The sequence below is a fragment of the Pollicipes pollicipes genome, unplaced genomic scaffold (assembly GCF_011947565.3).
Source record: "Pollicipes pollicipes isolate AB1234 unplaced genomic scaffold, Ppol_2.1 Scaffold_1600;HRSCAF=1878_pilon_pilon_pilon, whole genome shotgun sequence".
NCBI classification, from domain to species: Eukaryota; Metazoa; Arthropoda; class Thecostraca; order Pollicipedomorpha; family Pollicipedidae; genus Pollicipes; species Pollicipes pollicipes.
This window is the reverse complement of record NW_023595962.1, coordinates 22,546,929-22,563,248: the sequence shown is the minus strand read 5'-3', so window position 1 is coordinate 22,563,248 and position 16,320 is coordinate 22,546,929. Positions and strand designations below refer to the sequence as shown.

Sequence of the window (16,320 nt, the reverse complement as noted above, 5' to 3'; positions counted from 1 at the left end):
GAAAAACGAAACTAAAATCCCGGTCGAGGGGAAGGGGCGGCCCCGGGCCCGCTCCTCTTCGCCGCTCCCCTGTTCCAGTCCGTCAGCTGTCTCCCGGTGACTATCAGGCGTCACTTGTTAGCTGCCGGCCGTCACCGGTGGGTCACTGGTGGGTGTCAGACGTCACCCGAAGGTGTCGGCCGTCACTAGTGGGTCACCGCTGGGTGTCGGCTGCCATCGGTAAGTCACCAGTGGGTGTCGGACGTCACCGGTGGGCGTCTGCTATTACTGTTGGGACACCAGTGGATGTCGGCAGCCACCGGTGAGTCACCAGTGGGTGTCGGCCGTCACCGGTAGGCGTCTGCTATTACTGTTGGGACACCGGTGGATGTCGGACGCCACCGGTGGGTCACCAGTGGGTGTCGGACGTCACCAGTGGGTGTCGGCCGTCACCGGTGGGTGTCTGCCGTCACTGGTGGGTAGCGCCGCGAACTGTCCAGGCATCGTGGCCGCGGTGCAGCCGCCAAGGTCGGTCGCGCCCTGTTGCACACGTCCCACTTCCGCCGAGCCGGGGGCACACGCACCGGGGCGGCTGACGGCACTGAGCCACGCCCCAGCAGCCTGTACCCCGCAAAGTCTGTCACAGCGCGTTGTGATCACACACCGCGGTGTGATCACTCACAGCGCGGTCGTGATCACCACAGCGTTGTGCATCATCACAGCCGCTGGTTGTGATCATCATCACAGCCGCTGGTTGTGATCATCATCACAGCCGCTGGTTGTGATCATCATCACAGCCGCTGGTTGTGATCATCATCACAGCCGCTGGTTGTGATCATCATCACAGCCGCTGGTCACAATCAGCGCCGTTAGGGACACAGTCTTCAGAGGCAGATAATGAAGCCTTTCGTTTCACGTCTCGAAAGAACAGCCGGTTCACCTGGCATTACCATCTACTCCATTCATCGCGGAGCAAACCCAAACACCTCGACAAAATATGTGTATTCAAAAATTTCACTATCTACTGGCATTTCCTAATAATCGACGAACGTTCAGAAGAATCCATTGGACGGATCGTTACAATGGCGGAGCGTTACAACGTGCGCATTCCACGACAGTGGGAAGCAGCGCAAGGCATGCGCTGCACGAGCAAACATGTCCGCTTACAGCCGTCCATACACGTCTCATTTATTACGCGAGCCACGGCGAAGGTAAGCACAAACCGGTAGCTGGGCTTGGCGAGCTTTACTGAAGTCGTCTGTAGGGTGAGCAGTGCCTATGCGAGTGTTTTGAATTGCAGATCATATACACGCCTCAAACTTCACGTTTACCAATTCTGCTTCAAGAAGCTAAAAACACGTTCGCGCGACCTCTTGCAATGTCGCTGGAAAGTCTTATAAAAAATGTTACAGCTGCATTCGGCAAGCACTTCCAAAGTCACCGAAAGGTTTTAGCACAACATAGTGACGGGTTGAACAAGCATCAAATCATGGCATTTGCGCATGAGAATCCCAGCTCCATGGAATGGTTAGAATTGACGCCTACACTTGCGAAATGCAATGCGCCACAGGTGACCGCCATCCATTTGGTCGGGAGAGTCCGTCACAATATGCCTTTAATCTCTGAGATTCAGCAACTGATAATAATCGTCCAGTGTACATATTGTCCCAGCAGCGAACATTCTGCCTCAGCAGAGATTTTCTGCCTGGCATATCCACAACGCACCGCTGCTAACTAGCTATTATCGCGCCACCTGCAGCCAGCACACCAAACCGAAGACCGTCGTCATGGCGACAAGCAGCGCCGCCCCGCGGAGACTGGCGGAACTGTTGCAGGCGGATGTGCCGCATGTAAGTACGCACGCCTGGTACGTGTTCGCGTCGCCAGGGCGTTTGACCCATTCGCAGTAATCGCCGAAGTTGCGCGACGAACAGAACCGCTTCGTGCCCAGCTGACCTGCAACGCCCGCCATATTGTCTCAGACGCGCCGCTCGCATGAGTGAATAAACGAACGACGGGGTCATCGACTACGGAGACATACGTCTGCGGAGTATGACTCCTGGCATTTCATAACAAAATGCCTCACGGCCAAGAATGGCTAACAACTTGATTCCCAAGGCTGCGCACTGGCCGAGTGGTTGGGACTACAACATGCGACGTGACTGTCGATTTCAATCCCAGTAAATCCATAGAATCCCTGAGCGTTAATTACGCTGTTGTAGTAGCTGACTGGCGGTTGACAGGGTGCCACGACAACGTGCATTGCGCTGCTTCAGCGCAATCAGCTGGTTTTCGCATTTTTATGACTCACTTTTTCGGAAAAATGCAGCCACACTATTGGAAACCTCAACGGCCTTTCCGTATTAACGCCATAAGATGACAATGATACAAATCGATGTATGCATAGATCACGTTATACCATCATGAGCCATTGTGCGCCGCCAGACAAACAATAAATGGAGGCAATTGCAAAATAAGAGACCGATTGACTTAAGCAATCTTTCACGTCAGAAAACGTACGAGGTACATTTCATGCAAGAAAATACGTTCAGTGGCCTTCAAAACATAAAATAAATAAAGCACGTCCAATGCCCATATCAGAACTGCCGCCGTAGACACCAAGAGACCACGTCAGATCAATGCCACAAATGGCATTGACATACGTGGCAGCACAACAGGGCACGACAGTTCACTCAATCGATCGCATACAATACCCACGCCCAGCTTCAAACGATAAACAATGATGCGTCATGAGCGCAATGCTGATTTGTCTTTTCCAAGACAACGAAATAACCACGCCGATGAAACACTCAGATCTAGGTACAGGCACTTTCAAAAGAAAAAAGATCCATCCGAAAGTAGAGCTCATGCAACGTCTAAGAACCACCACACCGGAGACAGTACAGTGCACTGTGCAGTACACCATGCAGTGAGATGGCATGCGGTGAGCACGAGGAGCACCGGAGACATGCAGTGCACTGTGCAGTACACCATGCAGTGAGATGGCATGCGGTGAGCACGAGGTGCACCGGAGACATGCAGTGCACTGTGCAGTACACCATGCAGTGAGATGGCATGCGGTGAGCACGAGGAGCCGGCGTACCTTCGAAGATACCTGTGGCTTTGATACAGTACGCGGCGCCATACACCGCTGAACAGGAGCGGGGCACGTTGCCGAGCCTCTCGGCCCTCCCCGTGTCAAATCGCTCGCCGCAGGCCATGTCATGAACAGTGTCACACTGGTAACAGTCAATGGCGAGGGCTGCAGAGGACAGAAGAGATGGACAAGTCAGCGAGCATGAGTGCTAGTGCTGCCATCTGTGCCAACTCTCAGAAGCGTTAGTTCCGCAGGCTGCAGGCAGAGCTCCACCGAACTCCGTCGCACTGAGAGGAAATGGTTGTTAGTTTCCTCATCCTGGGGCCGGGGCTCTTACCTGTGACACATCAGAATGACTGCAGTTCTGTTAGTTGGCATGCGTGCGACCTGAGGTAAAATCCGTGTCGTTGTCCCTCCTCCCCCCCCCCCCCCACATGATAGCGAAATGGGTGCTCTGACAAGCCAGAAAGATCTCCCTTTAAAACGCTCGTCGCAGGCCTTCCTGTGCATTCACTTGGAGCAGGAGAGGGCGATGAGGATCGGAGACGGCCCACTAGTGCTCAGATGAGAGGGCGATGGGGATCGGAGACGGCCCCATAATGCTCAGATCGGCGGCCCGAAGCTTGCACAGGGAGATGAGCCAGCATTCTTGTCACGTGCGACTCTGGTCCAGCGGTGAGCGTTTGCAATGTTGAAATACTTTTTGTTGGTGTCCCTGTCCACCACGTTACGGTCCAGCCCTAACCTCTTTGAATATATACTAGTTTGCGCATGGCTTGCTGCATGACACTAATTTGAGAACCACTGAGTGGTTCCAGGGGAAAGCTGTGACCGGCATCTAAAATTCAAGCCGCTGGAAGTGGACTTTGACGGTTTGCGTGTTCTGAAATTGACAACTTTTGCTCTTTGAAATCAGCCTACAAAATTTATTCCCCAATCTGCAGAGATCTGAAAAATGACGGACCAGCACCACCGGCCTGCGAACACTTCACTAGACGTCACCTTGCGAGACCACAGACCATCAGCTACCACCAGCGGAAGCACCCATGCTCAAGGCCTCCACCATCACCACCACTAGGACGCAGGCTGCCCCCAGTCAGCTGGTTAGTGGCGCCGGCGGCCGCCAGGTCCGAGGTCCGTCCGTGTACCAGAGGTACGTCCGTGTACCTTCGAACACCTGCGTCATCTTGACGCAGTACTGGGCGCCGTACACGTTGTCGCACGACTGCGGCTCCAGCAACGACGTGTCAGAGAGGAACTCGGCGCAGCCAATCTGGCTCGAGCTGTCGCACACGTAACACTGAATGGCTGCCGACGCCGGGGCTAGAACAGAAGCGGATCAAACGGAACATAAAGCGTGGTAAGGGCTGCCGGTGACGTCAAAATAATGAACATGGGCGCCCAGATGAGTTCACCGCCAGGTATCTACGGTAAAGGTGACATAAAAACATAGGAAAATTGAATTAATACAGTGTAGCATAGGGTTACCCACCGCCGTACGGAAAGGGTCTATGAATGTAGCTATACAAGCAGTCATTTTTGTTTTAAAAAATAAACAAACGGGAGATAAAACGAAAGAATATCGAGGACATTACACGCAACATAATCAAAAGGCACAGTAACGCATGGCAAAATGGGGAGACCATCGTACGCCAGACGATGTTTAATGCAGGTAACGATGTTGTAACCTTAAGCGAGCCCCAGGGATGCACATTTGTACAAATTATGGGGGGGGGGGGGGAGGAGCGAGCGGACGGCCAAACAACCTAGCCTAGCAGACGTGTGCTTCTCATGGGATTTAGCGCGTGGCGTTGGCTGAGAAAATTCATCTTCTTCAGTTTTGTATAGTTTATCAACTAGTCTTCTATTTCGACAGCCATGTCAGAATCATCAAGGTCATCCGATTATGCCCAGAAAAGGTAGTCTTTGTGCGACGCTTAGCCTCTTCCCAACTTGAATATAAGTTCGTGATAATAAAAGTTCGGATTAATGGATCTGAGGCAGCCCGCGTGAGCGGTGTGTTGGCCCCAAACCTTTACGTGTTGGATGTGTCGTTAATGCCCAATAACGTCTGCTATACACGGATCAGCACCGGTAGAGCAGGCGGAAACGGTCACAAACGCTGGAGTGTTCATAACTGCGAGAAAAAAAAACAGGCAAAAAAAACAGGACAGTCTCTCCTTACACGGTTCAACTAAGACTTTCGCGCAAAGTGCTAAGTATTACACCTTGGTAGGCGCGAAGCCGTGACAAACTGAAGCCGTGACAGGCTGAAGCCGTGACAGGCTGCAGCCGTGACAGACTGAAGCCGTGACAGACTAAAGCCGTAACAGGCTGAAGCCGTGGCAGGCTGAAACCGTGGCCGGCGTGAACTCGTGGCAGGCGTGAAGCCGTGACGGTTTCATTGGTTCTCAATCAATCAACTGGCTCTCAATCAATGCCGTGCAAGGTATGCTGATGTAATCAAACAATGACGGATCCAGGACCATGTTTACTAAGCAGGGACATAGTGTTGCCTAGCGCACGCTTTTCCACTTGAAGGGAGCGTTCCACATTTAGATGGGATTTTGAGCTGAAATGCCTGTCTTGAAGACCTTTCGGTGCTGCTCGCAGGTTTGCCCGTCTTAAGGCCACCTAGTTTCTGGGCTACACGCCTGCTAAAATGGGGGAAGTGTATCGGGGAGAGTATTTCAGTCGCCTGGGCATTCATGGCGTCATAATGACGTCTCACAAATGCTGCCATTCAGTAAGACATGCGGCGATCAAGGCAAAGAAAAATATGATCGTCAAGGCTTCACAGCTGGCGTTTGTGAGCGCGATTTCCAGATATAACGACCGTCAATTGGCTCTCAATCAATGTCGCGCAATGTACAATGACGTAATCAAACCATGACGCGTGGAGGAGCATATTTACTAAACTGAGAACTGTGCTGTCTAGAGCAGTCTTTTCCACTTAAAAGTGTATCAACAGCTGTAAGTGAGTTTGTTTCAAAACATCCGATGCTTGCTTCAATATTTTCAAATGTGAAACATTCCAGTGTAAGGGATCAGCAAGTCACCACGCCCAGCCACTCATCCATCTCCGAAAACCCGTAGTTCCTGACCACACACGGTCTCAGTCCAGCAGCCCGCTGTTCACAGGCCAGACGGCACGTGCCCTCAGGCCTGGGCTCCGTTGGTTCCCGTCCAGACGCACCGACCGTGGGAGCCAGCGGCCCACGCGCCGCACGGAGCCATGGAGAAACGCAATGCCGTTACAGTCGTAACGACCGGGGGCGTATGCAGGATTTCGCAACAGGGAGACATAAAATTGACTGACAACCCTATTTTGGAAGCGACGCAGGCTCGTGGCGTTTTTTGCATGGCGAACCACATCACACGCACTTATCTTTTTTATCGCCACTTGATTTTCAAAAATAGGACACATTTCTATGCTTTCATTCGAAAGCATAGCAATGCGTGTACAAATTCGAAAAAGGGGAGAGGTAGGAATCCCAGTATCCCCTTGCATACGCCCCAGCTGTCAACAGGCATCAAACACGGCGTGGATGGATGTCTCCAGTCCGACTTCCTGATGACGGGTGGGATCGGGGCGGGGTTAGGCAGTCCGTCTCGCGCGGTTTCGTGCACCTGAGCTGGCCTGCCGCCGTCGGTAACGGCCGGCAGCAGGAGTGGCGGCGTGTACACGTCTGCCAGAGGATCGTGGACAGGCACGAATGCCACACAGTTTGGACCGCGCAAGCGTTACAATAGATCAACTGGCCGACAAACGCATTCGAATGACGCAGCACACGGGAAACGCATCGCCAAGTTAAAGGCCTGCCAAAAAACGCTGCACCGACGGGGCGCACCTCTACGTTTCCTTCCAACGGCCAACTTACCGACTCTCAAACCCAGCGCCAGGAATGTCATCAGCACCCACATCATGCCGTCCACGGTGTCCCTCGCCATGTCGTCAAAGGCCCTCCGACATCGCACCCGTCACGCCTGCGCCGTGACTCACAGTACGCTCCCAGTCTGCGGACCCCGCGCGCGACACCAGCGCGCCGCCTGTTAGTGCTCGACTGGCGGCGGTGCGGCGGCAGGGGCGCGTCCAGGAGCAATACCTGGGGAGCAGGGGCGCACCCAGCGGAACGAGCTTGGTCGAACTCTACATGTTGTGAGGAAAGGACCTGGAAGTAGGAATGGGAATGAAAATGCTAACAGGGTTTTGCCCTCAGCATTCTACATTCTTACGTCCCTGCCACGCCTTGCCACCGGGCCCGTTCCACACGAGCCGCTTATCACCAAACAGAACCGACGCGTTTGAATCAGGTGGTCGCCTGCGTGGAGAGGGGGGGACCGCTCGTCCTTCAGCCTTTGTTCCCTGCTGCAGACATGAACGATGCGTTGTTGGAACGGGGAGTCCGCCAAATCATAGGTTTGCCTCTCACGACGGGGGTTAGTTACCCTATCATCATCAGAATCAGCACGGGTGGAAACCTGGAGACGCCCCTGGTTTGAATCCTCAACCACGCCTTGCCGCGTTAGTGCCCAGGGGGTGTGACTCACCTGCAGCCAGTATGATTTTCACAAAAAAGAAAGCCTGTCACCGGAGAAGTTACAGCGTTCTGAGCGGCTTCCGCGCGGCGCGCATGGCACATGCGCCGCCACAAGGAAGCGAGGGCAGCGGGACAGCGGCCGCTCGCCTAGTCTCAAAACGAAACCCACTAAATCCGGAGACTTTCCAAAGCCCGGGGAAATGTGGGTGGATTGGCGTGGCTTCTCCCGCACCGCGCGCTGTTTCGCCACCCCAACCGCTTTCTTACCCCCTCGGCCGAAGACTGGCGACGCCGCCGCGAACACGGAGCACGCCACCAGCCTGCCACGCTTCTCCAAGAACCGAGTTGTTGTTGTTGCGGTCGACACAATATGTCCTTTTTTCTCGGTAGGTTTTCGTGAGATGCGATTGGCCTAAGCCACATGCTCCCGACGACAGCCCCCCCCCCCCCCCCGTTGACATTTCGCTGTCGGTCGGACTTTCCAGGGAGCCACCGCAACCACCGTCGACGCCCCCAGCGGAGGGATCATGGTCCGGTGCCACCACTGGCCGCCGTCACTGTGGATGCCAGTCTGGTTCAGCTTCGACTTAGGCGAGATCGTCTCCCATTGCTCCGATTTTAAGACGTGTTCCCACCTTCGCCGCCCAGCGCACATGGCTTGAAGCGCCGGGCCAAATCCAGAGACAGAGAGAGCACGACATCTTTAAAACTCGCGACATCAACCAACAAAAAGCAGCAGTCTCGCCAGTCTATATTAACAAAACGTTCCTTCCCATCAAAGCATCACCTCTCACACCGATCGCCACAGGCGACAGACAGCAGTCACGGAGCGGCAGCTGTGGGCCGCTGCTGGGTCCGCTCGACACCAGCAGCACCCCACCGCGGCCCCCGACACGCGCGCGCTCTGGCGAGATCGGTGCGCCTCCAGCCTACGCGCACGGGGTGCCGACATGGAGTCACACACACTGGGCCACCACAGGCCCGGTGACAGGACGTGTTTAAAGGTTAGTCGTTAGGAGGGCGCGCGAACGGATCCGCACGCACACTCACACTCACGTTCGGAGCCACCCTACGGGGGTGGGAGCTTGGGCCTCACCAAGCGGGGACCGTCACAGAAAGCCAGAGAAGTGGAAGGCGACACAGGCGATCGATCGCTCCGTCCCCCGCCGCTCCCCGGGGCCACCTCCGCAGCCGCCGCCACGGTCACACTCACGAGACGCGACATACCGCGCAGCGTGCACGACGGCCGCGCTGCAAGGCATCCGTCGACCTCGCCGCCAGTCCCGCACCGCACCGCACCGCGCTGCCGGCGGCCGGCGGGGAGGAGGGGGGGGGGGGGGGGGGGGGGCGCAGCGCAACACGACCCGCTCAGCAGTTGTCGGCGGGCAGCGACGTTTTGTCCAGGTCGTTTGAAGTAGGGGTGCTTCAGCATGGCTCTCGCGGAGATCCGCTTCGCCGGGGTCGTACACCAGCGTCTCCTGTGGCCAGGGCAGGGATCAGAGAGTACACCAGCGTCTCCTGTGGCCAGGGCAGGGGTCAGAGAGTACACCAGCGTCTCCTGTGGCTAGGTAAGGGTCAGAGAGTACACCAGCGTCTCCTGTGGCCAGGCAGGGGTCAGAGAGTACACCAGCGTCCCCTGTGGCTAGGCAAGGGTCAGAGAGTAAACCAGCGTCTCCTGTGGCTGGGCAAGGGTCAGAGAGTACTGCCAGCGTCTCCTGTGGTCAGGGCAGGGGTCAGAGCGTACACCAGCGTCTCCTGTGGCTAGGCAAGGGTCAGAGCACAGTCGCAGCAGGACAAGGCTGTGCAACCAGTGTTTCCTGGGGTCTAGTGCAGGAGTCTAATCACACCATACAGTGCAGTCTCCTGGAACAAACATCAGCTCAGGTCACCCGTACTGACCTGGACTACCATCTGGGAATCTCGTTGCTGTTAAATGTGGTTTCAGAGAGTTGAACTGCTGAGGTCATATTGGGACCCGTCTGACCCTTCTGGACGACCAGCGGTGGACTGAGACCAACCTGCTGACTGCGCTGACCTGCAGTCAGCTGAACACTCTGGACTGCACCCAGGACTGGACTGGACCACGGTGCACCGAAACCTCCCATACCGATTCGGTGCGGACTGACCTCAGGCTGACCCCAGGCAATCAGACACCCCCTGCCTCCGACCTGGGGCGAACCAACTCTTTGTACGGGACCGCAGCACACCGACCCGGGCCTGGGATGGGTGGGCTTCCGTACCGACCAGGAGCAGACTGAGAACCCTGACCTGGCCTGGAGTAGACTGAGGGCCCTGAGCTGGCCTGGGACAGACTGAGAACCCTGACCTGACCTGACCTGACCTGAGAGAACCCTGACCTGACCTGAGCAGACTGAACTGGCCTGGGGCTGACTGAGAAGCCTGAACTGACCACGAGCAAACTGAGAGCCCTGAACTGGCCAGGAGCAAAGTGAGGACCCTGACCTGGTCTGGAGCAGACTGGCCGCCTCTGCCGTGACCCGCAGTGGACTGGTGCCCCATGCACTGATCACTGACAGCCCCCCCCCCATGCACTGATCACTGGACAGCTCCCCCCATTGCACTGATCACTGACAGCCCCCCCCCCCCCATGCACTGATCACTGACGGCCCGGACGCCACCTGCGCTGACCGCACGCGCCCTCGACGCCCCTCCACACTGATACAACCACACAGTCACCGTCAGCAGACCTCCGGAGGACAGCCCCCCACCCTCCCCTCCCTCACCCGCTACGACCCGCGCGGCCGGCGCTCGTCACCAGCTGACCTGCAGCAGGTTAAGGCCCTCCGGGCAGATGCCCTTGAACGCTGTCGGCCAGCTGGTTCTCCGTCCAGTTGGGAAGCTGGACTTGTAGTCGGGCATCTCGCTGACGCCGGGCCAGATCTCCTCAGTGGGGGTCTTCAGGGGTCCTGCGGCACGTGGCACGCTGATAAAGAGGCGACCACAGTGGTCCGCTGGCAGGCTTGGACGGACTGTTTGGACCCGGTACAACAAGCGCAACACTCAACAGACAGGAACTGCATGCTATGCTCAACAATGGCCTGAAAGTTCTCTGAGGTGAAGGACTAACTTTCAGGCAAAGTTCAAGATCGATACTTTTCATGAGCATCCACCATGGGAATTTCATGAAAACCAAAAAAGTATGCACTTTATATATATATACATATATGTGTACATATATCGCAGCCCCTGCCGCCAGCCCGGCCTGGCTGGACGAGCGGATGGACAAGCCACGTCGGCGTCTCACCGGAATATCCGGAACAGCTGGTCGATCTCCGAGTCGCCGTGGAAGAGCGGCGCTTGTTGATCATCTCGGCCGTGATGGTGCCTGGCGAGAGGACGGACGGAGCCGTGAGCACGCCGCACGCACGAGGATGAAGACGAGCAATGGGATGAACACGGAGGAGGACGAGCCGGTGAGCACGGCCCGCACGGACGAGGATGAAGCATGGACGAGCGCAGTCATGCGAGCACGGACACATCTCGTGCAATTCGAAACGATTCGCTGTGCTCAAAACATAAACGAGCATTTTGAATATGGCGCGCTGATCGCACGCGCACACACACGCTTCAGTCATTGGCCGCAGATTGTGGCTGTCGCTAGCCATGTTTTTCGTGATCTGCCAAGGGGATGCATGCAAACACGGAACACTGCCTGAAAAATTGCATGACGTAATACGACGTTCACCGCAACGTCCGTATTTTCATGAATAAACAGCGGTCGCAGTCAGGCATGGGGCGGAGATGGCACCACCAGCACCACCCAGGAGATTGCACCACCAGCACCACCACGGTGACGCACGCGGACTGGACGCGCAGGATACGGCTTTAATCTCATTTATGACATAACTCTGAGCCCGGCACATGCAAACTTCGGGCCATACTCAGCACAAAACGTATAGACCCAGCTACAGTATGGCGACCGCGTGCCGTTTCCGAGATCCTGGCGGGGCGGGGGGAGGGGGAGGGTGGCGGGCACGATGACGGACGGGGATGTACCACGCTCAAAAGCGGCCCAGACGATGAAACTAAACCAAGCAGCCCTACGCCGGATCACACATGACCAAACGACAGCAGACCCACTGGGGCAGAGCAGCCCGCCTGCAGAGGACCAGACCAGGCCTGGCCGGGCCGCGGCTCAACCCGGCCTGGCGGGTCTGACTGACCTATGGACCAGATGTCCACGGGGCAGGAGTAGCGGGGCGAGCCGAGCAGTACCTCCGGGGCGCGGTACCAGAGCGTCACCACCTGCGGCCGGGGCACGGCGTCACACGTCACGTCACACGTGACACGTCGCGGGGGATAGCACGGCTCGCAACGGTCACCACCTGCGCACAGTCGCAGCACAGTGTCACGTGGTACTAACGCGGCACCAGAGGGAAGAGCTTGTGGTTCAGCACAGTACCGGACAGTCACAACGGGACATTATGGGGCCGCCATCTGTAGAATCTCTACAGCACATAACAGACCGTCACAGCAGGATTCCACGGGACGTCATCTCCAGAACACTACACAATACTAGACCGTACAGCGTGACACCACGGGACGCCACTTCCAAAACACTACACAATACCAGACCGTCACAGCACGATACCATGGGACGTCACCTCCAGAACACTACACAGTACCAGACCGTCACGGCAGACACCAGAGGGTCACTACCTCCAAAACACTACACAGTACCAGACCGTCACGGCAGACACCAGAGGGTCACTACCTCCAAAACACTACACAGTACCAGACCGTCACGGCAGACACCAGAGGGTCACTACCTCCAAAACACTACACAGTACCAGACCGTCACGGCAGACACCAGAGGGTCACTACCTCCAAAACACTACACAATACCAGACCGTCACGGCAGACACCAGAGTCACTACCTCCAAAACACTACACAATACCAGACCGTCACGGCAGACACCAGAGGGTCACTACCTCCAAAACACTACACAATACCAGACCGTCACGGCAGACACCAGAGGGTCACTACCTCCAAAACACTACACAGTACCAGACCGTCACGGCAGACACCAGAGGGTCACTACCTCCAAAACACTACACAATACCAGACCGTCACGGCAGACACCAGATGGCCACTACCTCCAAAACACTACACATATCAGGCCGTCACGGCAGACACCAGAGGGCCACCACCTGCAAGTCACACCACATTACCAGAGGGTCACCACCTGTGAGTAACACAGCACAAAACGGTCACGACATGATGCTCGAGGGTCACCGCGTGCAGGTCCAAACAGGGCACCACAGGGTACGGAGGCTGTTAGAGAAGCCCCATGCAGCCAACTTTTCACCGCGACCTCCACGTTGGCAATCAGAGACCGATTGATGTTTTGCGGATTTTTAAAGCTCAAAACTACAGGGTCACGAAACGGTAAGAGGCCACAATTGCTGAACAGCGGGCACCAGAAGGATACGCTACGACGCCAGGGTGTCATGGCCTGAAGGGTGCACAAAGCGGCACTGCAGGGTCGCAACACGGCGCATGCCACGTGACGACCGTGACGCCCTGGCGCCGGACCGTCAACTCAGGGTAACAGCGCTACATCAGGGCGTCAAACACACCACAGCACTACAGTATGACACCAGAGTCATGACACGGTGACACAGTTACACAACAGAGCACTTCACATTCCGACACAGCACTGCCGGGGGCCACGGTCCGAGGGTCGCACAACTCCCACCAGCCAGCCGCCGCCACGGGCTCGCGGCAGGTTACGGCCGGCAACGTCAAACGCAGCCTGCACATAGCGCCGCTGCCTGCTCAAACGGCGCCAGGCGAGCCGACGCTCACCTCGTGCGTGTACACCCGGACGGGCACGCCGAAGGCCCTGGCCAGCCCGAAGTCGGCGATCTTGATGACGCCGTCGCGGTCGATCAGCAGGTTCTGCGGCTTCAGGTCACGGTGCAGGATGCGCCGCTGGTGACAGAACAGGATGCCCTGGCGGCGAAGAGGTCAGGGCTGGTCAGGTCATGGGAAGGATTCTTCTAGTTTGACATCCCAAAACGATCCGATCTTTTCTGATCTGGCGAAAAAGACCTGGGTCTAGCCACAAGAGATGGAACCGTGGCAGCACAGGCGGGGCTAGGTCAGGTCAGGGGTGCAAAAATGGAAACAAAGGAGACAAATAAGGCCAGGTAACAGGGCATTCTGAAGAAGTCAGGCAAGGTGAAAGGGTGGGGTCCCTGACAGCGTAGAGGTGAGGTCAAATAGAGGAAGGGAGCGAGAGGACAGATGGAGGGGGCGAGACGACAGAGGGCGGGGGGGGGGGGGAGGAGCGAGGACAGAGGGAGGGAATGAAAGGACAAAAGGAGGGAGCGGCAGAGCGAGGGCCGCTGAGAAACAACGGCGGGACAGCGTCTGGCCGGTGGACGCGTCGGGTGCTGGCTCGGCAGGCGCATGTGCCTCCAGGGGAGGGGGGGGGGGGGGAGGAGCAGAGGTGGTATTCACACACACGGGAGTTGTGACGCCGCGCGAGTCCTTTTGGAACGAGAGTTGTGCGTCTGCACCACACCACCAGCCACGCGGCTGAGGCGCAGGGTTCGAATCCTGGGCAAGGCGTATTTCGCTCGCTGGTGCATCCCCTGCGATAGCTCTAACTCCCAAACGCACGACGAAGTCAGATCCAGATCTGATCAATCAGATCTGATCCGAACAGAAGACCAGATCTACGTCGGCAGCGCTGCGCTCAGTGGCGCATGAACGGGGACGCCGACTCGCGGATCTGGCGGCCGCAAAGTGGCCGCGCTGGATACCTGTCCGGATTCAGGGAGTCTGCCTGGATCCTCGAAGCGGACGCGCGGTCCGACGCCGTCCTCCAATGGTGGCATTCTGATAGCCGACTCTCACAGGCGGGCAAACACCGCCCGGTCCACGTGGCACTCGTCATTTCGGTCCGGCAGCAGTGAGGCCACCCAGGTGGCCAAGCAACACCGCCAGTGTGGTGTCCACTTGACTGACCCAGCAAGCTAGTCATCACTTGTGTGATTTGGCAGCCTCAGTCCGGTCACTGGCCCTCACCTGCCCACTCCGGTGCAGCTGAATCCTCAGCATTTGAGACGCCTGTGCGATCTGGCCACCGCACGATGCTCCGTCCTCTCCCGTTGCACTAGCCTGCCAAGCGTTCACCTGTGTGATCTGGTACGGTGCTCACCTGTGTGATCTGGTACAGTGCTCACCTGTGTGATCTGGTACGGTGCTCACTTGTGTGATCGGGTACAGTGCTCACCTGTGTGATCTGGTACGGTGCTCACCTGTGTGATCTGGTACAGTGCTCACCTGTGTGATCTGGTACGGTGCTCACTGTGTGATCGGGTACAGTGCTCACCTGTGTGATCTGGTACGGTGCTCACCTGTGTGATCTGGTACGGTGCTCACTCTGTGATCTGGTACGGTGCTAACCTGTGTGATCTGGTACGGTGCTCACTGTGTGATCTGGTACGGTGCTAACCTGTGTGATCTGGTACGGTGCTCACTTGTGTGATCTGGTACGGTGCTAACCTGTGTGATCTGGTACGGTGCTCATGTGTGATCTGGTACGGTGCAAACCTGTGCGATCTGGTACGGTGCTCACCTGTGTGACCTGGTACGGTGCTCACCTGTGTGATCTGGTACGGTGCTCACCTGTGTGACCTGGTACAGTGCTCATCTGTGTGATCTGGCACGGTGCTAACCTGTGTGATCTGGTACGGTGCTCACCTGTGTGATCTGGCACGGTGCTCACCTCTGTGACCTGGCACGGTGCTCACCTGTGTGATCTGGTACGTGTAGGACTTGACAAGCTGCCGATCCATTTGCTTGCTGCCCAGCGAGTCCATGTACTTCTTCAGGTCCATCGAGAGGAACTCGAACACCAGATACAGTTTCTCTCCTGCGGAGGGAGTGGACGAGGGTCAGCAGCGTACGTGAGCCGCCGTCCGTGTCACCAGGCTGGTCTCGGCAAGCCGGCGGCGGCGCGCCAGGCACGCGGAGTTCCACGGGATTGCAGCACTCCCGTCGTCAGGACGGCGGCATGGCTGGTGTACCTCAACGTCGAACGTGTTCGCCCGACTGACGCGACGTCCGCCGCGCGGGTTAAGACGCGGCCGCGGCGTCCACCGTCCGGCGAGGTGACCGTCACACCGAGACTGTTCTGACGACTGTGACGACTATGCGAGCGCCGCTCGGGGGGTCCGGTGCGGCACGTCGGAGCCCGGCAGCGCACGACACCCCGTAGACGCCGGCGGCCCTGGTGCAGCCCCCCCCCCCTTCCCAGAGCTCCGATGTCGAGGGGCCCAACTCTCAGTATGCTACCTCAGGACCGTCAAGACGGTGGTGGTTTGGTGCTTAACGGCTGTGGACTGCGCAACTATGTTTTATCCCCACCATAGCGATGGTTTTGGATTGGGTGACCTCGTATGCGTAGGATTTAGATTATAAGAACGTGATCGTAAAAGTAGGTCGGGTATTACGTCTCACATATTAGATGTTTTCATTACATTATAGAGCCCAAATTGTTCCTTTCATATCCACCTCGGTAACATAAGTGTGTCAACAGTCAGCCCCATGCTGCTGGCGGGCATCAAATGGACTTAAGGTACACGTCGGCAAACAGCAAGCCCCTGTGTGACATCACACGATTTTTAGCTAAAAATCGAGACACCGCGGCTAAAAAAGCCGCACATTTG

General features: G+C 56.9%; 1 protein-coding gene and 1 pseudogene across 2 annotated transcripts; both read right to left on the bottom strand.

Annotated features, from left to right (window-relative positions):
• Window positions 1–997: 997 nt before the first annotated feature.
• LOC119094183 (U-scoloptoxin(05)-Sm1a-like) lies at window positions 998–7,133 on the bottom strand. 2 transcript variants are annotated; one of them, XM_037217269.1, is made up of 3 exons: window positions 6,958–7,133; window positions 4,244–4,399; window positions 998–1,935 (listed from the first exon to the last, which is right to left on the bottom strand). In XM_037217269.1, exons 1-3 carry the CDS (start codon window positions 7,025–7,027, stop codon window positions 1,721–1,723), a joined length of 441 nt encoding a protein of 146 aa, XP_037073164.1. In that variant the 5' UTR covers window positions 7,028–7,133; the 3' UTR covers window positions 998–1,720. The 2 variants fall into 2 exon arrangements, with proteins under 2 accessions (XP_037073164.1, XP_037073156.1); XM_037217261.1 differs by lacking the exon at window positions 4,244–4,399 and adding an exon at window positions 3,083–3,241.
• Window positions 7,134–8,985: 1,852 nt separating this feature from the next.
• The window catches only part of LOC119114678 (cyclin-dependent kinase 1-like), a 7,682-nt pseudogene continuing 347 nt past the window's right edge, over window positions 8,986–16,320 (bottom strand).